At 41.5% G+C, this 15,223-nt stretch overlaps 1 protein-coding gene across 4 annotated transcripts in view; it reads left to right on the forward strand.

The window, feature by feature from the left end:
• traf7 (TNF receptor-associated factor 7) overlaps positions 1–12,524 on the forward strand; it is a 48,086-nt gene extending 35,562 nt beyond the window's left edge. For all 4 annotated transcript variants that reach the window (XM_007906454.2, XM_007906455.2, XM_042341203.1 and 1 more), the window contains 12 exons: positions 104–321; positions 1,633–1,706; positions 3,000–3,048; positions 5,316–5,443; positions 5,852–5,934; positions 6,051–6,090; positions 8,129–8,245; positions 8,641–8,763; positions 9,857–9,976; positions 10,075–10,206; positions 10,768–10,887; positions 12,018–12,524. In XM_007906454.2, the coding sequence (XP_007904645.1) occupies positions 104–321; positions 1,633–1,706; positions 3,000–3,048; positions 5,316–5,443; positions 5,852–5,934; positions 6,051–6,090; positions 8,129–8,245; positions 8,641–8,763; positions 9,857–9,976; positions 10,075–10,206; positions 10,768–10,887; positions 12,018–12,032 (1,219 nt within the window). In that variant the 3' untranslated portion in view covers positions 12,033–12,524. The remainder of the gene's footprint in view (positions 1–103; positions 322–1,632; positions 1,707–2,999; positions 3,049–5,315; positions 5,444–5,851; positions 5,935–6,050; positions 6,091–8,128; positions 8,246–8,640; positions 8,764–9,856; positions 9,977–10,074; positions 10,207–10,767; positions 10,888–12,017) is intronic.
• Positions 12,525–15,223: the final 2,699 nt, after the last annotated feature.

A 15,223-nucleotide genomic window follows, 5' to 3' on the forward strand; every position in this document is an offset into this window, starting at 1 on the left:
TGGTAGCATCAAATTCTGAAAGAAACCCAAGGAGAATGAAATGCTTTGTAATCTGTAAGTATGCAAGTTTTGAAGCCTTTCTCTTCTCTCTTCTCCCCACCAGGTGCACGTTTGTAGGAAATCAGGACACATATGAAGCTCACCTGGAGGTGTGTAAGTTTGAAGGTTTGAAGGAATTCCTACAGCAGACTGATGACCGTTTTCACGAGATGCAAGTGGGTCTGGCGCAGAAGGATCAGGAGATTGCCTTCCTCCGATCAATGCTCGGGAAACTTTCGGAGAAGCTTGACCAGCTGGAGAAGTCTCTGGAGCTAAAGTTTGGTTAGTTAAACTACTGGGAGCTTTTAATGCAACAAAACACAGGGGAAGATTTTTTAAACCTTTATTGGTCTAAAATTGTTCATTCTCTTTATAATAATAATCCTTACATTTGATATAGTGCCTCATCACGTCTTCGAGATATCTCAAAGGGCTTCACAGAATATACTGTAAAGTAAATTGACTGTATATTTTGTGGGCGAAACGTGGCAGCCAATCACGCACAGCAGTGGGCCACAAACAGTGGATTGTGGTGACTAATTTTTTTTTTTTTTGAAGGAATTATTACCCCCAGAAAAACAATCTGCCAATTGACTAACAATTGGATTCCTACTTACTGCTAGGTAAACAGGCGTGTGGAGTAAGGAAAGTTGCCCAACATTTCACCCTGCTGGGAATCAAACCCAGGTCTTTTGACATTGCTGCCGCAAATTGGCTGCCGCGTTTGCCTACAAACAACAACAACAACAAGATTCCATTTATTGAGCGCCTTTCACGTCGGGAGGACGTCCCAAGGCGCTGTACAGTTGGATCCGGACCCGAGCATTGGGGGGAAATGGTCAGGGTGAGGGGAGGGAAGGGAGGGAGTGAGTGAGGAGGGGTAGAGAGTCGAGAGGGGAGCTGAAGGCTCGGTCAAAGAGAAAGGTCTTGAGACCGGCCTTGAAGGAGGAAAGGGAGGAGGCGGCGAAGGCACTGGGGGATAGAGTTCCAGAGCCTAGGGGCTGAGAGGCTGAAGGCCCGGCCACCGATGGTAGGGCGGTTGGGGCGGGGGATGTGGAGCCGACCGGTGCCGGAGGAACGGAGGGTACGGGCAGGTAGGTAGGGGGATAGTAGGTCAGAGAGGTAGGAGGGAGCGAGGCCGTGAATGGCCTTGTAGGTGAGGGTGAGGATCTTGAATTCGAATACAAACAGTTAAGAGGCATCTCAACGATGTTATAAGGTGTCCCAGCGTTTTGTAATGTCCTCCCAACGTGAAAGGCACTCTATAAATGTAATTTTGTTGTTGTGTTGTTATTTCAAATGCAGGGATTATTATTGCGCTTAAAATGGGTGCCATTGTTTTCTATTCAAATCTGTTTTCTATGTCTTACTTTCATATTTGGTTTGACAATTTACAGAAAGTTCTTGCTCCTGAGATTCTATAATAGAAAACAGGAATCCCTCTGAAATTACAAGTTCTGTTCAGTCTTCAGAGTGTTAACCTTGTGCAGAACGCACTGGCTGCTTAACAATTAGGACTGTTTATAATGGGCTGTTGAACATATTAATTATTGTGAGCTGTGAGTTGAAATTAGTGGTGGTCTATTGTTTCAGATGTCCTAGATGAGAACCAAAGTAAACTCAGTGAGGACCTGATGGAGTTCCGTAGAGACGCTTCAATGCTAAGTGTAAGTTCTGTGACATTTGCTGTCTTATAATGTCCAGCTGTGGTTAAAAGTTCCAGAAGATGCTTTATGACCTAGATTTTCTTTAATGTGGCTGCTGCTCCGTTTTTTTTTAGTGAACAAATTCTAGGAGCAAATAGTATAGATGGCATTTCCTGATATTCCTTATTTTGTTGGCTAACGTGAGCCATCAACAGGGCAGTTTAACGCTTGATGTTTACATTATTCCTGCACAGTAGGGAGAGATGTAAACTTGGATAGTACACAGCTCGTATTTCCTCAAATTGTTTAATAGTCAAATCTGTACCTCGCAAGGACTTTAGAATGTAGAACTCTATGTTTTGAAGTTATTTTCCACTAATGCATTCATTTTTAAGGGAAAAGAGTGCAACTATTACATCATTCCATTTCCTGAATGGAATCGGCTGCCCTATTCTCTTTGACAAGCTGTGTCGATAATTTCACTTTCTAAATGTATAGGTTTCTTCTCCATCTCAGTACATTTTAATGGTTTACCTCAGTAGTCATTGACTGAGGTTTCCGTAAATAACCACTCTTCAAAAGAAGGATAAGGAAACCTTGCAGCTGAACAACTCGAATCAGTAGCTAAAGCCTAGAAGACCATTTATTATATACTTTCCTCAAATTGGGGGCAGGCAAAGGTGATGCAAAATGGGGAGGGATATCGAAGTCTCTCACTGTTTTATTTTAAAAATAAGGTACTTCAAGATCTCAGTTATCCACTGCCTGATGCCTCAAAGCAAGGCCTAAAATAGACTTTGTTTTATATGTAGCATCTTCTGAGGTTCTCCATATGTAGAATGCAATATTAGCAATGTTTAATCTAAAATATGGATTATTTGGCAAACTTTGTTTGACTAAGTTCTGTTTATAATACTGCTGTCACAACCTGACACTGCATTGATCCACCTTCTGAAAAGTGGGCCCTGTAAATATAGACATCCAAAACATCTACAGTTTGCTGTTTAAAATAACGCTTTAGTGGCACTATAAAATGCAAATTCCATGGGGAAATCAATGCAGTGATTTACTACTTCCATCCTGTGAATTATTTTTGATAACATGGGACAATTTGGTGTATAATTGGAGCTATTCTAAATGTTAATGCTGATTCAGTGCAAGTAGTGGCTACAGATGTAAATACTGATGCTTTGTCTGTATTTTGCCTATTATGCCTATAATAACTATTTCAAATGCCGGTTATTGTAATATTTGGCTTGTTATAATATTTGCCTTGCACATTGTAATAATATTCTGCATTTAATTTTATTATAGGATGAACTTTCACACATCAATGCCAGGTTAAATATGGGAATTCTGGGATGTAAGTATGGTTCGCCACAGCTTAATCCTCGGAATAGTATATTGTCACTGTTGTTGCTGTATCCATTTGTACAGTGCCTTTCACATCGGGACGACGTCCCAAGGCACTGGACAGACAGAGTTTTGGACCTGAGCTGGGGGTCAGGATTGGGGAGGGTGGAAGCAGGGTGATCGAAAGCATGGTCAAAGAGGATGGTCTTGAGATGGGACTTGAAGGAGGCAAGGGAGGAGGCGAGGCGGAGGGACTGCGGGATGGAGTTCCAGAGGGTGGGGGCAGAGTGGCAGAAGGCCCACCCACCAATAGTGGGGCGAGCAAGGTGGGGGCCGTGAAGCAGGTTGGAGCCTGCTGAGCGGATGGAGCAAGCAGGATGGTAGGGGGTTAGAAAGTCATAGAGGTAGGGATGAGCAACACCGTGGAGGGCTTTGAAGGTGAGGACCAGTATCTTGAACTGTATCCTCTGTGTGATGGGAAGCCGGTGGAATCGGGTGAGGATGGGGGTGAGAGGGTCACGGAGCCTGGTGTGGGAGAGGACACGGCTGCAGAGTTCTGGATGATCTGCAGCCTGTGGAGGGAGGAATTGGGGAATCTAACAAGCAATGAGTTTGCATAGTCAAGCATTGATGTAATGAAAGCACGTATGAGGGTTTCAGTGACCTGCGGTGTGAGATAGTGGCAAAGCCGGGCAGCTGTCCATATTCAGAAGGCACACGGCAACAGGAAGAGTTCTGAATGCTTTCTGTACTGAGCAAAGGTTCCCATTTCCAGAAGTCTTCAAATCAAAGGCTGTAAATGGGCAAATGTTTGTCTTGGAAACTAATAAAGTCTGGAAGATCCTGGAATGAATTGTTGCTTCCCAGCTTTGCTCTTTCCTCTCCTGCTACTCCTGTCACAAACCCCTCCAATCGGGTTTCCGTGCCGCCCACAGCACAGAAAAAGCCCTGGTCAAAGTGACAAATGACATTCTGTCCATCTGCGATCCCTTTGCCTCCTTGTCCTCCTTGACCTCTCTGCTGCCTTCGACACCATTGACCACTCCATCCTCATCCATGGCCTCTCCTCTCAACTCAACCTTCACGGTTCTGTCCTTAAATGGATCAGATCGTACCTCTCACACCGCCTCCACTTCATCTCCACAAATGGCTTCTCCAGCCTCCGCATAGTCTCGTGCAGCGTTCCTCAGGGCTCTGTCCTTGGTCCCCTCCTCTTCAACATCTATATGCTCCCGCTTGGTGACATCAACCGCAGAGATGGGGTCAACTTCCACATGTATGCGGATGGATGACACACAACTGCACCTCTCTGCCTTCGCTCTTGACTCCAGGACCACTGCTGTGCTGACAGAATGTCTGTCAGACATCAAGTCCTGGATGAGAGCTAACTTTCTACAGTTGAACGTCAACAATACTGAGGCTCTCCTGATTGGCTCCTGTCAGCGCCTCCACACCTCAGGCGCTGACAGCATCACCATCCATGGGGCTCACTCCCCCTCACTGAGCCAGTCCGGAACTTTGGGATCTTGTATGACCCTCAACTATTCTTTCTACCCCCACCTCCGCCACTGTCTCACACCTCCGCCACTGTCTCACACCACATGCCCCTGAAACCCTCATACACACATTCATAAAATCGAGGCTCGACCATGCAAACTCCCTGCTTGTCGGCCTTCCCAACTCCTCCCTCCACAGGCTGCAGATCATCTAGAACTCTGCAGCCCGTATCCTCTCCCGCACCAGGCTCCGTGACCCTATCCCCCCCATCCTCGCCCGACACCACTGGCTTCCCATCACACAGAGGATACAGTTCAAGATCCTGGTCCTCACCTTCAAAGCCCTCCATGGTCTTGCTCCCCGCTACTTCTGCGACCTCCTAACTCCCCCACCATCCTGCTCACTCCCTTCGCTCAGCGGGCTTTGGCCTGCTTCACGTCCCCCGCCTCGCTCACTCCCGCATTGCTGGGTAGGCTTTCTGCCACTCTGGCCCCACCCTCTGGAATTCCATACCGCAGTCCCTCTGCCTCGCCTGCTCCCTTGCCTCCTTCAAGACCCATCTCAAGACCCTCCTCTTCAACTATGCTTTTGATCACCATGCTTTCACCCTGCCCTCCACCTTTCCCAATCCCGACTTCCAGATCGTGTCCGAAACACTGACTATCCAGCGCCTTGGGACATCCTCCCTATGTTAAAGACGCTATACAAATGTAATTTTGTTGCTGCTGTTGTAGTAGAGCACCGACACTTTCCGCTGATGCTGGATGTTTGATTTTGCAGCATACGATCCTCAGCAGATTTTTAAGTGCAAGGGGACATTTGTGGGTCACCAAGGACCGGTTTGGTGTTTGTGCGTCCACTCTACCGGTGACCTGCTCTTCAGCGGTTCTTCAGATAAAACAATTAAGGCAAGTTTCTCAATCCTATCAGCGCTTGAACATAGTAACATTAGATGGCGCTGTCTAACCACGGATACAATCTCCACCTCAGTAACATAAAACACTTGGGTGTTGTGGGACCTCTTTTGCAACTCGATAAATTTATAAATTCATTGAATTTGTCACAGCAATAAATCCCTGATAATTATATTTTGCGGTGGATTAGACCTTGACTTGGTTCATGTTTTAAGCTTCAAAACAAAACAAAACAAAACATTCTCTTAAAGGTTATTGTATCCTTTTCACCAGACACGTTTACTGTTCTGTTTAAAATGATTGCACTAGTATTTAACTTGTATATTAATAATATATACTTTTTAAAGTAAGCTATCTTTCTATTTGACAGCATTGAAAGTAAGTGCTGACTTTGTCTTTTAGGTGTGGGATACCTGTACAACATACAAGTGCCAGAAGACTCTAGAGGGACATGATGGCATCGTCTTGGCTCTCTGCATTCAAGGGTAGGGTTTTGTGAAAAATAAAAACCCACAAAAATCAATTTTAAGAATAAAATAATTGTTCTAATGGTTCTTTGAACTAAAGTTATTTCAAACTAATTGTGACATTTTATTTACAGGAACAAATTGTACAGTGGCTCTGCAGATTGCACAATAATTGTAAGTATATTGTTCATTCCAGTATACAAAGGGACTTTGCATTGTCATAAAAATACTGGAAATCCACAGCAAGTCCTCTTGAAAGAAAAGTAACTTAACAGTTTGCTTGTGGCCTCTCATCACATAAGAACATAAGAATTAGGAGCAGGAGTAGGCCATTCGGCCCCTCGAGCCTGTGCCCCGCCATTTGATAAGACCATGGCTGATCTTCAGACCTAACTCTAATTACCTGCCCTATCCCCATATCCCCTAATCCCTCTATTTTTAAAAAATCAGTCAAGGACTGAGCATCTACAGCCTTCTGGGGTGAAGAAATGTTTCCTCTGAGTGAAGAAATGTTTCCTCAACTCTGTTCTAAAAGGCTGACCCTTAATTTTCAGACTGTGACCCCTGGTTATAGATTCTCGTACTGGGGAAACAGACCCTCAATGTCTACTTTATCAGCCCTTTAAGAATCTTATATGTTTCAACAAGATTTCCCCTAATTCTTCTGTACTCTAGAGAATATAGCCCTAGTTTATTCAGCCTATCCTCATAGGTCAGTCCCCTCATCCCAGGAACTAGCTGAGGCCCAAGCACTGATCCTTGTGGCACTCCACTAGTCACATCCTACCAATTCGAGAATGACCCGTTTATCCCTACTCTCTGTTTTCTACCCGTTAGCCACTTTTCAATCCGTGCTAATATGTTCCCATTAATCCCGTGGGCCTTAACCTTGTGCAATAGCCTTTTCTGTGGCACTTTATCAAATGCCTTTTTAAAATCGAAACATACTACATCTACTGGTTCCCCCCTCTCTAACCTGCTGGATACATCTTCAAAAAACTCTAAAAGATTAGTTAAGCATGACTTCCCTTTTGTAAAGCCATGTTGACTCCGCCTAATCTTGTTATGGTCTTCCAGGAATCCCATAACGATATCTTTAATTAAGGACTCAAGAATTTTCCCTCACTGATGTCAGACTAACTGGTCTGTAGATCCCCATCTTTTCTCTCCCACCGTTCTTAAATAGTGGTGTTATGTTTGCAATCTTCCAATCAATGGGAATCGTTCCGGAATCCAGAGAATTTTGGAAGATCAAAGACAAGCCATCCATTATCTCAGTAGCCACCTCTTTTAAAACCCTGGGATGTAGGCCATCAGGTCCAGGGGATTTATCAGTTTTAAGACCTGACAATTTACCTAAAACCATTTCTTTACTGATATTAATTCCTCCAAGTTGCTCACTAACATTGTCTTCTTGGTTCCCCTCTATTCTTGGTAGGTTTTCAGTGTCTTCTAAGGTGAAGACAGCAGCAAAGTACTTGTTTAATGACTAATGTCTTTGTCCCCTACTATAATTCCCCCCCTTCTCTGCCTGTAGCAGACCCATATTTACCTTTGACAGCCTCTTCCTCTTTATATATTTATAAAAACTCTTGCAGTCACACCAAAACACTTGACTTATTTTGCTCTTTCGGCTGCTGATCAACCTGCTCCACATTTCTTTCATTTCAAGTTTCCAACATTCCTATTCTTGTTCATTTCTTATATTATGAATGCTGCTGTCCATTTCCTGGGGGAATGGGGAAGATAGTTTACTTTGAAAATATGGTTCTTAAATATAGACGCAGCTATTTCTCTGGTAATACCTTCTGGAAAGTTTATATAATTTCTCCGCACAGAAGAAGACTGTTTAGCCCATCTTAACTATAAGAGCAATTGTTTCAGTACCGCTCCATTTCGCTTCTTTAATGCGATTTGCTTAAGTGTACAGACAAACATCACTATAATGAACCCTGCTTAGAACAAACCCTGGTTTTAACGATCCCAATGGCGACACCCAATTTTTGCACCTCTTTGATGGCCATTCCCTACTGTAGTGATATATTAATCTCTTCTGCCGGTCTCGAGGGGGTTTGTTATAGTGAGGTTCAAATACATGCATATGTACGGTGCTTTCTTCCCCCCCACCCCTCTAGCTTCTTAATGAATTACCTGCTGATTAGTACGCTATGAGGATCGTGTGATATTTATCTCCAATTGCTTTTTCTCCTAGGTTTGGGACATACCAGCTTTGCAGAAAGTCAACACTATCCGGGCACATGACAATCCTGTTTGCACATTGGTATCATCACACAACATGCTATTCAGTGGCTCACTCAAAGCTATTAAGGTATTTGTTATATTGAAACCTTGTGTGTTAGACGTTATCATCTTGTCCTTCACTATTTTACTATTTTACTGTACGTATTGTATTTTGTTTCACTATAGAATTTAAACTAGAACTTTTGATTGCCTTAAGTATAATGGGAAAAAAGTCCACTAATGCTAGTAAATGGCACATATTAGTCTCTTATTTAGCTTCACCAACTACTGTTGATGTTTAATTAGTGTGACTTATTTAGTTTGATTTAATAACCTGAGTAGTTTTCCTTGTCCTCCTATTCCTATAAAAGATCTGTGCCGGTATTTTACGTGATAGGCACCCTATTACTTTGAAATAGCTCTTTCAACTTGTCAATAGTGCCATTTATTATTAACATTGCTCACTGTGGTTCACCCCTGAAGGTCTGGGACATTGTGGGTACGGAACTAAAGCTAAAGAAGGAGCTCACGGGTCTGAATCACTGGGTGCGGGCATTGGTGGCCTCGCAAAATCACCTTTACAGTGGATCTTACCAGACGATCAAGGTTGGCTTATTGTTCCCTTCATTCCCACTACCCTCCTGTTTTAGTAAAGTTTTTCCTTCTGATCACTTTTTGTATGTTATCATTTCAGTGCTCCTATTACTCAACTGAACACTGCATCCATTATCAGGCCCCATTTTGCATTGAAATAGCTTTCATTTTATTCTTGCAAGGCTGAAATAGGAAGAGAGGGAAGCTGTGTAATTTCTGCGGGCCTTTGAGATTTCACTTGCACCTGGATGTTGTCTGCTAAAAGCTTAATAATTATGGACTGTATAGCCTTCAGCTATAGAGTTACTGTAAAACATATTGGCAAATTCTCCTTTGGTAAACTGCTTAATGAATTGCAGTTGGATGTTGCTATTTAAATTGGCAGAGCTGTACATGGTACTGATAAACTAAGTACTCTCTTGTAACTGTGGCAACCATTGTATAATCCTCATCAGATGTACCACTGTTCAATTTTTCCACTAGTCTTTTGTGATCATAAGGGAGGTACTTCATATTCAGATTTAATTTAGGTATGAGCTCATCTTAAACCTTCAATAAATGTTTGCTTTTTCTTAAACATTTATTTCAGTTCTTGTTAAAATGGTTGCACATAATAATAGTATGCTATACAACTGAAAATTCTTCAAGTAATTGAGCTACATATCTACAGCAAATCCTTAATGTAGTAGTTACTTGAAAGACGGTAGTTTACTTGCCTAAATTGTTGTTAGAACTTCAAAATTGAGCTTGATCCTGTTCTTTTCTGACTTCCTTACCCCCCCCGTCACACACAGAACTGAGGAGCAATTTTACTGTACAGTCTGCAACGTTACTTCAAGAGACTTGCTTTGAGTATTTTGAAATTGTGTGATTTAAATTTTTTCCAATTTCATATTTTGATGTTGAAATCTCCCTCACCTTCTCCTTGTCTTTCTCAAATGTGATTCAATGACCTAATGCAAAGGCTGGTGTATTTATTCAAGATCGTAATGTAGTTCAATTTGTATATATTTGAATCAAGTAGTATCAGTGTATGGTATGTGAAATTTTAAAGCGCCATTAAGGCGTTCCTTAACTCTCATGTAAATTTATTTTTCATTTACAGATCTGGGACATAAGAACTCTGGAGTGTGTCCACGTACTGCAGACCTCTGGTGGCAGTGTGTACTCCATTGCAGTTACTAATCACCACATTGTGTGCGGAACCTATGAAAACCTAATTCATGTAAGTGTTTCTTTTCTGTAGAGATAAAATAATTTCTATTGCAGTACACTACAATGATAACTGTAACTGACTGTTTATTGCACTTATTTCCTTTTAAGGTGTGGGACATAGAATCTAAAGAGCAAGTTAGAACGCTGACTGGCCACGTAGGCACAGTGTACGCACTGGCTGTAATTTCGACACCAGATCAGACTAAAGTCTTCAGTGCATCTTACGATCGATCACTTAGGGTATGTTGGAAAAAGATATTGGAGAGAAAACTAGGATACAAAGTTAATAGGATAAGACGTTAAGCAAGGTGTTAAGTAACCTGGTATCTCACTACAGAAAAATCATGCAACTAGTGCCAGTTACATGATGCATTATTTACTTGACATAACATTCAGTTGTTTAACATACATACCTACGATTTACAATAATTACATTTCATAGTGCACAGTGCACAAACTGGCTGCCACATTGTGTACAAATAAGCCATCGGGAATTGGCAGCAATAAATGCAAGGATTCTTAGCAGGACAAATTTTTGAATTGTTAAAACTATTTTTACAATACTAATAAGGATTTTATATTTTATTTCTAATGTACATTTTAATTCAAATCACAGTGCATTTTGCTTAACGAATTTCTTTAAACATTTCCATGCAAAATACAGCCACTACACATTACATTAAATCCTGTAAAGGACTTTGTGAGATGTGCTAACACGAAAGACTATATTATAGGATAATTTATTTAATATTAATATAATGCTGTATCTAGACTCTAGTTCATGATCTAATTTTGATGTAGGTTTGGAGCATGGACAACATGATCTGTACACAGACCTTACTCCGCCACCAAGGTAGCGTCACTGCACTAGCTGTGTCCAGAGGACGGCTCTTCTCAGGTGCTGTGGATAGTACAGTTAAAGTAAGTGTTTCCATCTTGATGCAATGTTGCCGTTGTCCGTTTCCCCTTCATTAAACTTGATAATACTGTAATTGTGTTGTGAATGTGGACTTATTTAACCTTACCTGGTTTTGGCACCATGTATTAGGATTTCTGCTGTGTTGTCATAATTAAGCTCTGGGGTCTAAATTGCAGTGCTTGCCGACAGGAGTCGCTAATAACTCTGAATCATAAATAGTGGCACCTTATAATATAAACCTCACCAACTCACAGGATTTTACTTCGACACAATCTACTTCCAGAAGGATATCATCAATGATTCTTTTTGGAAATCACCGCAATGTGGGTGCCTCTGTCTGGCTTAATAAATCAGTAAACTTAGAACAATAGTTTCAGATATGCCAAGGGAGCATGTTAAGAAGGGCTAAGTTTAGGACAGACACCAGGAAGTATTTTTTTAGAGAGAGTAATTGATAGTTGGGCTTATCAATTACAGTATCTCATCAAAGATACTGGTCTTGATGAGAAACACATTTGAGGCTATAGACTTAAAACTCCAGCTAACCGGACTAAAGGGAGTGGAGGGAAATCTAATCCAGCGAGTCGGAATTTCTGACTAAGTGTAACTACAATTACCAGCATTTATGAAAAATTGTAATTGTAAACGTTGTAATTGTTTGAATCCCATGAACAGAAGATAGCGAATAAGCTATTTTCTACTCACAGGATTCACAACAAGTAAAAGTTGATCCAGTATCTCTGGCCCCTGTGAAGGGCAGCAAGGACAGTGAGAAGGGGTGCTCAGAGAGTGGGCATCGAGAGTCTATACACGTACTGATCCATGGAATGTTTTTAAAAGAATTTCCGTGTCAGGCCCAGTCTGGCTAGGTCCGACATCCGGATACCTGGAATCCAGTAAACTGAGCATTTACTAAAATGGGACGATGAGGGGATATGTATTCTACAAAGATGTGACCAAATGGACATTTGATCCAAATGTCTTTTATAATCTTATAGTTTCTTGTTGTCATTGACAACATAAACTAATTTGCCTTGAAACAAAATTGAGTAGAGTTAGGGAGATGTTCTGTGAATATTGTACTGGAGGCTTACAGTGGTCTATTAACTTCTTCATTTCCTTTCTCCCTCAGGTCTGGACCTGTTAGTACACGTGAGCTTGTGAAACGAACGGAACATTCTGCGTGACTTGGCTTTTTACCTTGTTTTTTTTAAGAAGGAAATTGAGGCCACTACAACCTGGCTGCCATGGTGCAATCTGTTCTAGGATTGTTGACTGGTTGAGTCTAATTGGCATGACTTGTCTTGCATACAGTGGAAGTTGCAGCTCTGTGATTAAGATGGGAAATGGCACTCCAGGATTGTTTGTACTCAATGACTGTATAATTAGGATTTCAAGGTAATGAACAAAGGCATCTTAGACAAGCAGAAGGCCGAATGGGATGTGCGCATAGTGGAGGAACGGTGTCCTTTGAGAAACATTTATAGGGGTTGAATTTGTGTGTGTTGTATGTGTGTACATGTACGTTCCTGTAAAAGTGTGCAGGCCCATTCAAGATACAGTTAAAGGGGCTATTTTATTTCCCTGTCCTTCATGTGGAGTCCTGGAGTCCTCTAATCAATGTTAGAGCACTCACCTCGCAAGCGAGAGGACTCCAGAACAGGTCGAAACGTTAGGCAAGTTTCCTTACTCCACACGCTTCTGATTACCTAGCAGTAAGTAGGAACCCGGTCGTTAGCCAATTGGCAGATTGCTTTTCCAGGGATAATAATCCCTTCAAAAAAATAAATAAATAATAATTTGGTCACTCAATCTAGGACTGTTTGTGGGACACTGCTGCCTTTCGCACACAAAATATACAGTCAATTCACTTTGCAGTATATTCTGTGAAACACTTTGAGAGGTCTCAAAGACATGATAACGCGCTTTATCAAATGCAAGGATTATTATTAAAATCTGGGAGAGACAAACCTCCAAGGACTGCTGGAATGTTTGATAAGCTCACTAGTAACCTTTAGTGACAAAATAGGGCACTGCAACATTGTAGTGTAATGCCTACAGTATTTTCCACTTGTTTGATTTTTTAAGTACAGTATTTTAGTTTAGACGCACACACGCGCACAAGGAAAAACGCCCCACTTTAGCTGACCTTAATTTGATTTGTGTTTACTATTGCAAAGATAGTTTGTATATAAACAAGATAGGCAGACAGTTGACACTGTGATCCTTTTGCCTTCTGAATGCCTCCTTAAAAGAAGTGCACTGAATCGGCTACAATGAGGTACGATTTCTCCATCGCTGCTTCCTCACTTGGCAGATCATGTGTTCCAAAGTTCTTCTGTTGCCAACACGTTAGCCCCAGAGGTACAACTAAGATTTCACATTGAAAGTAATCGCTGCTGCTACCTTTTCACTTCTATTTTCCAGTGGTTTGTAAAGCACCGTGTTTGATAGCATCTACTGTAATAATTAACTGAGGTTTAAAATCAAGCTGTCTACAATAAGCTTGTTTAAGAACAATCAGTCTTGTAGAGTTATTAATCATTGGCAGCTGAGTATACGGAATTGGGCACAGTTAATTTTTTAATAATATTTAATAAGAGTGGTTAAATTAGACTTCTAAATAGAGGGTCAGGATTCTCTCAAAGTAAATGTGGTTTGATGCTCCCAGTGGACTGTCTTTGAAATTGCAATTCTTTAAGGTTTTCCCAGTGGACTTGGTGAGCAAATGACTGGTATGGTACAGAGCCACATAGACCAGGGAGATCCTGACTGCCAACCCTGGTCACTGTTGAATTAGCCTCTGAACTAGAATGGATATTGAGTGAGGATAGGATCAAGCTCTGCTGTGATGCAGCCTCTCCCCCCGTCCCCTTCACTTCACTACCTTGCCAACGTGGTGTCCAAGCTCACATACAAATAATGGCCACTTGGGCAAGGTAACGACACCTGTTAGTGCTCGCGGAACTGATCTCAAGAGAGGTGAATGGAGAGATGCTGCAAGTGATGTCCTGCGCTGGGGAATGGGGGAAAGAATCGGACATCGCCCTCCCCCACCACCTTGCTGCTGTCGAATAGGCATGCTGTTTAGGCTTTCCTGAATAGCCACTTGAGCTACGTTCCAAGGACTGCACCTACCAGTGGAGCTGGACACTCAACACAGGTCACCTTTGGAGAAGAAAAATGCAGTTTGGTGGGGGGTGGGGAGGGAATACAAATCTTTTTTGGCATGAACACCTGTATATATCCTCAGTAGATGTCTGCAGTTTCAACATATCTGTGCCTAGATTGTGTGCTGCCCATAAGGAGGCAGCCTCAAGTTATGTTATCCATAGTACCCTGGAGGTTATGTTGCAGTGTGAATTATGTATTTGTGTACAAGCTTATATACCGTTACTGGACACCAGAAAACTCAAATCCTTCCACGTCAGAATGGCCAGTTGCATTAGCCAGAACAACAGTGAAATAAATCGTGCAGGTTAGTTAGGCTTATTTCCCAATGCACTTAAGCATTTCATTCATATTTCTGAAGTGCTGTCAGTTAGCTATGTGGCTACTGATAAAAACCTGTCAATCAAAGGTCGTCCAGGGAGTTTTATCACACAATTCCAATTCTTCAGTGACTATATAGTGCTGTGCCAGTCTAAACCTTTAACCTCTGGAGAGAGCCAGGCTTCTTTCTGTTTGAATAAGGCTGTTGTGTGTAGATTTGGCTAAGTAAAAATCCAGCTAGAAAAATAGTATATATATTTGAATATATCAAATATTTGAATACAAAATGGTTATAAAAGTCTATGTATTCTTGAAATTGTGAATGAAACTCAATATTCAATAACTGCACATGTGTGGTTCTGAATGTTGAATGTGTGTTAAACTATGTACGTCCATGACTCTGAATATCCGTTTGTAATTTGCAATATATATTTCCACAGTGTCAAGGAATAGTATCAGCATTGAAAGTATTTGGGTTGACAATTTTGCCTGTTTTAAGATTTCGTTTTTATTCAATGTAATAAGTGCCTAATTTTGAAGTTCAACTGTACCTACACTTAACACTTAAAACGCCAGTCACAGCACTTTGATGTGCAAACTATATTATGTACCTATTTATTCAACAGGTCAAGGATTCATTTATTGACACATTTCTGAAATGTATTTTAAAAGTTATCTTTCTGACTTTCAGTAAGGAAAGTGCATTTAGCTGGAAACCATATAATATAGTAAGTTACTTGTTTATGGGCCAGGGCTTTTTCATCTAGAAAATCGCAACGTACCTGATGTCCTTCCTTTTTAAGGAGCAAGGGCTCAATTGATGTGGCTTTAACAGTGGCAAGTTCT

This window comes from Callorhinchus milii, unplaced genomic scaffold (assembly GCF_018977255.1).
Source record: "Callorhinchus milii isolate IMCB2004 unplaced genomic scaffold, IMCB_Cmil_1.0 Scaffold16, whole genome shotgun sequence".
In the NCBI taxonomy this organism is placed as follows: Eukaryota; Metazoa; Chordata; class Chondrichthyes; order Chimaeriformes; family Callorhinchidae; genus Callorhinchus; species Callorhinchus milii.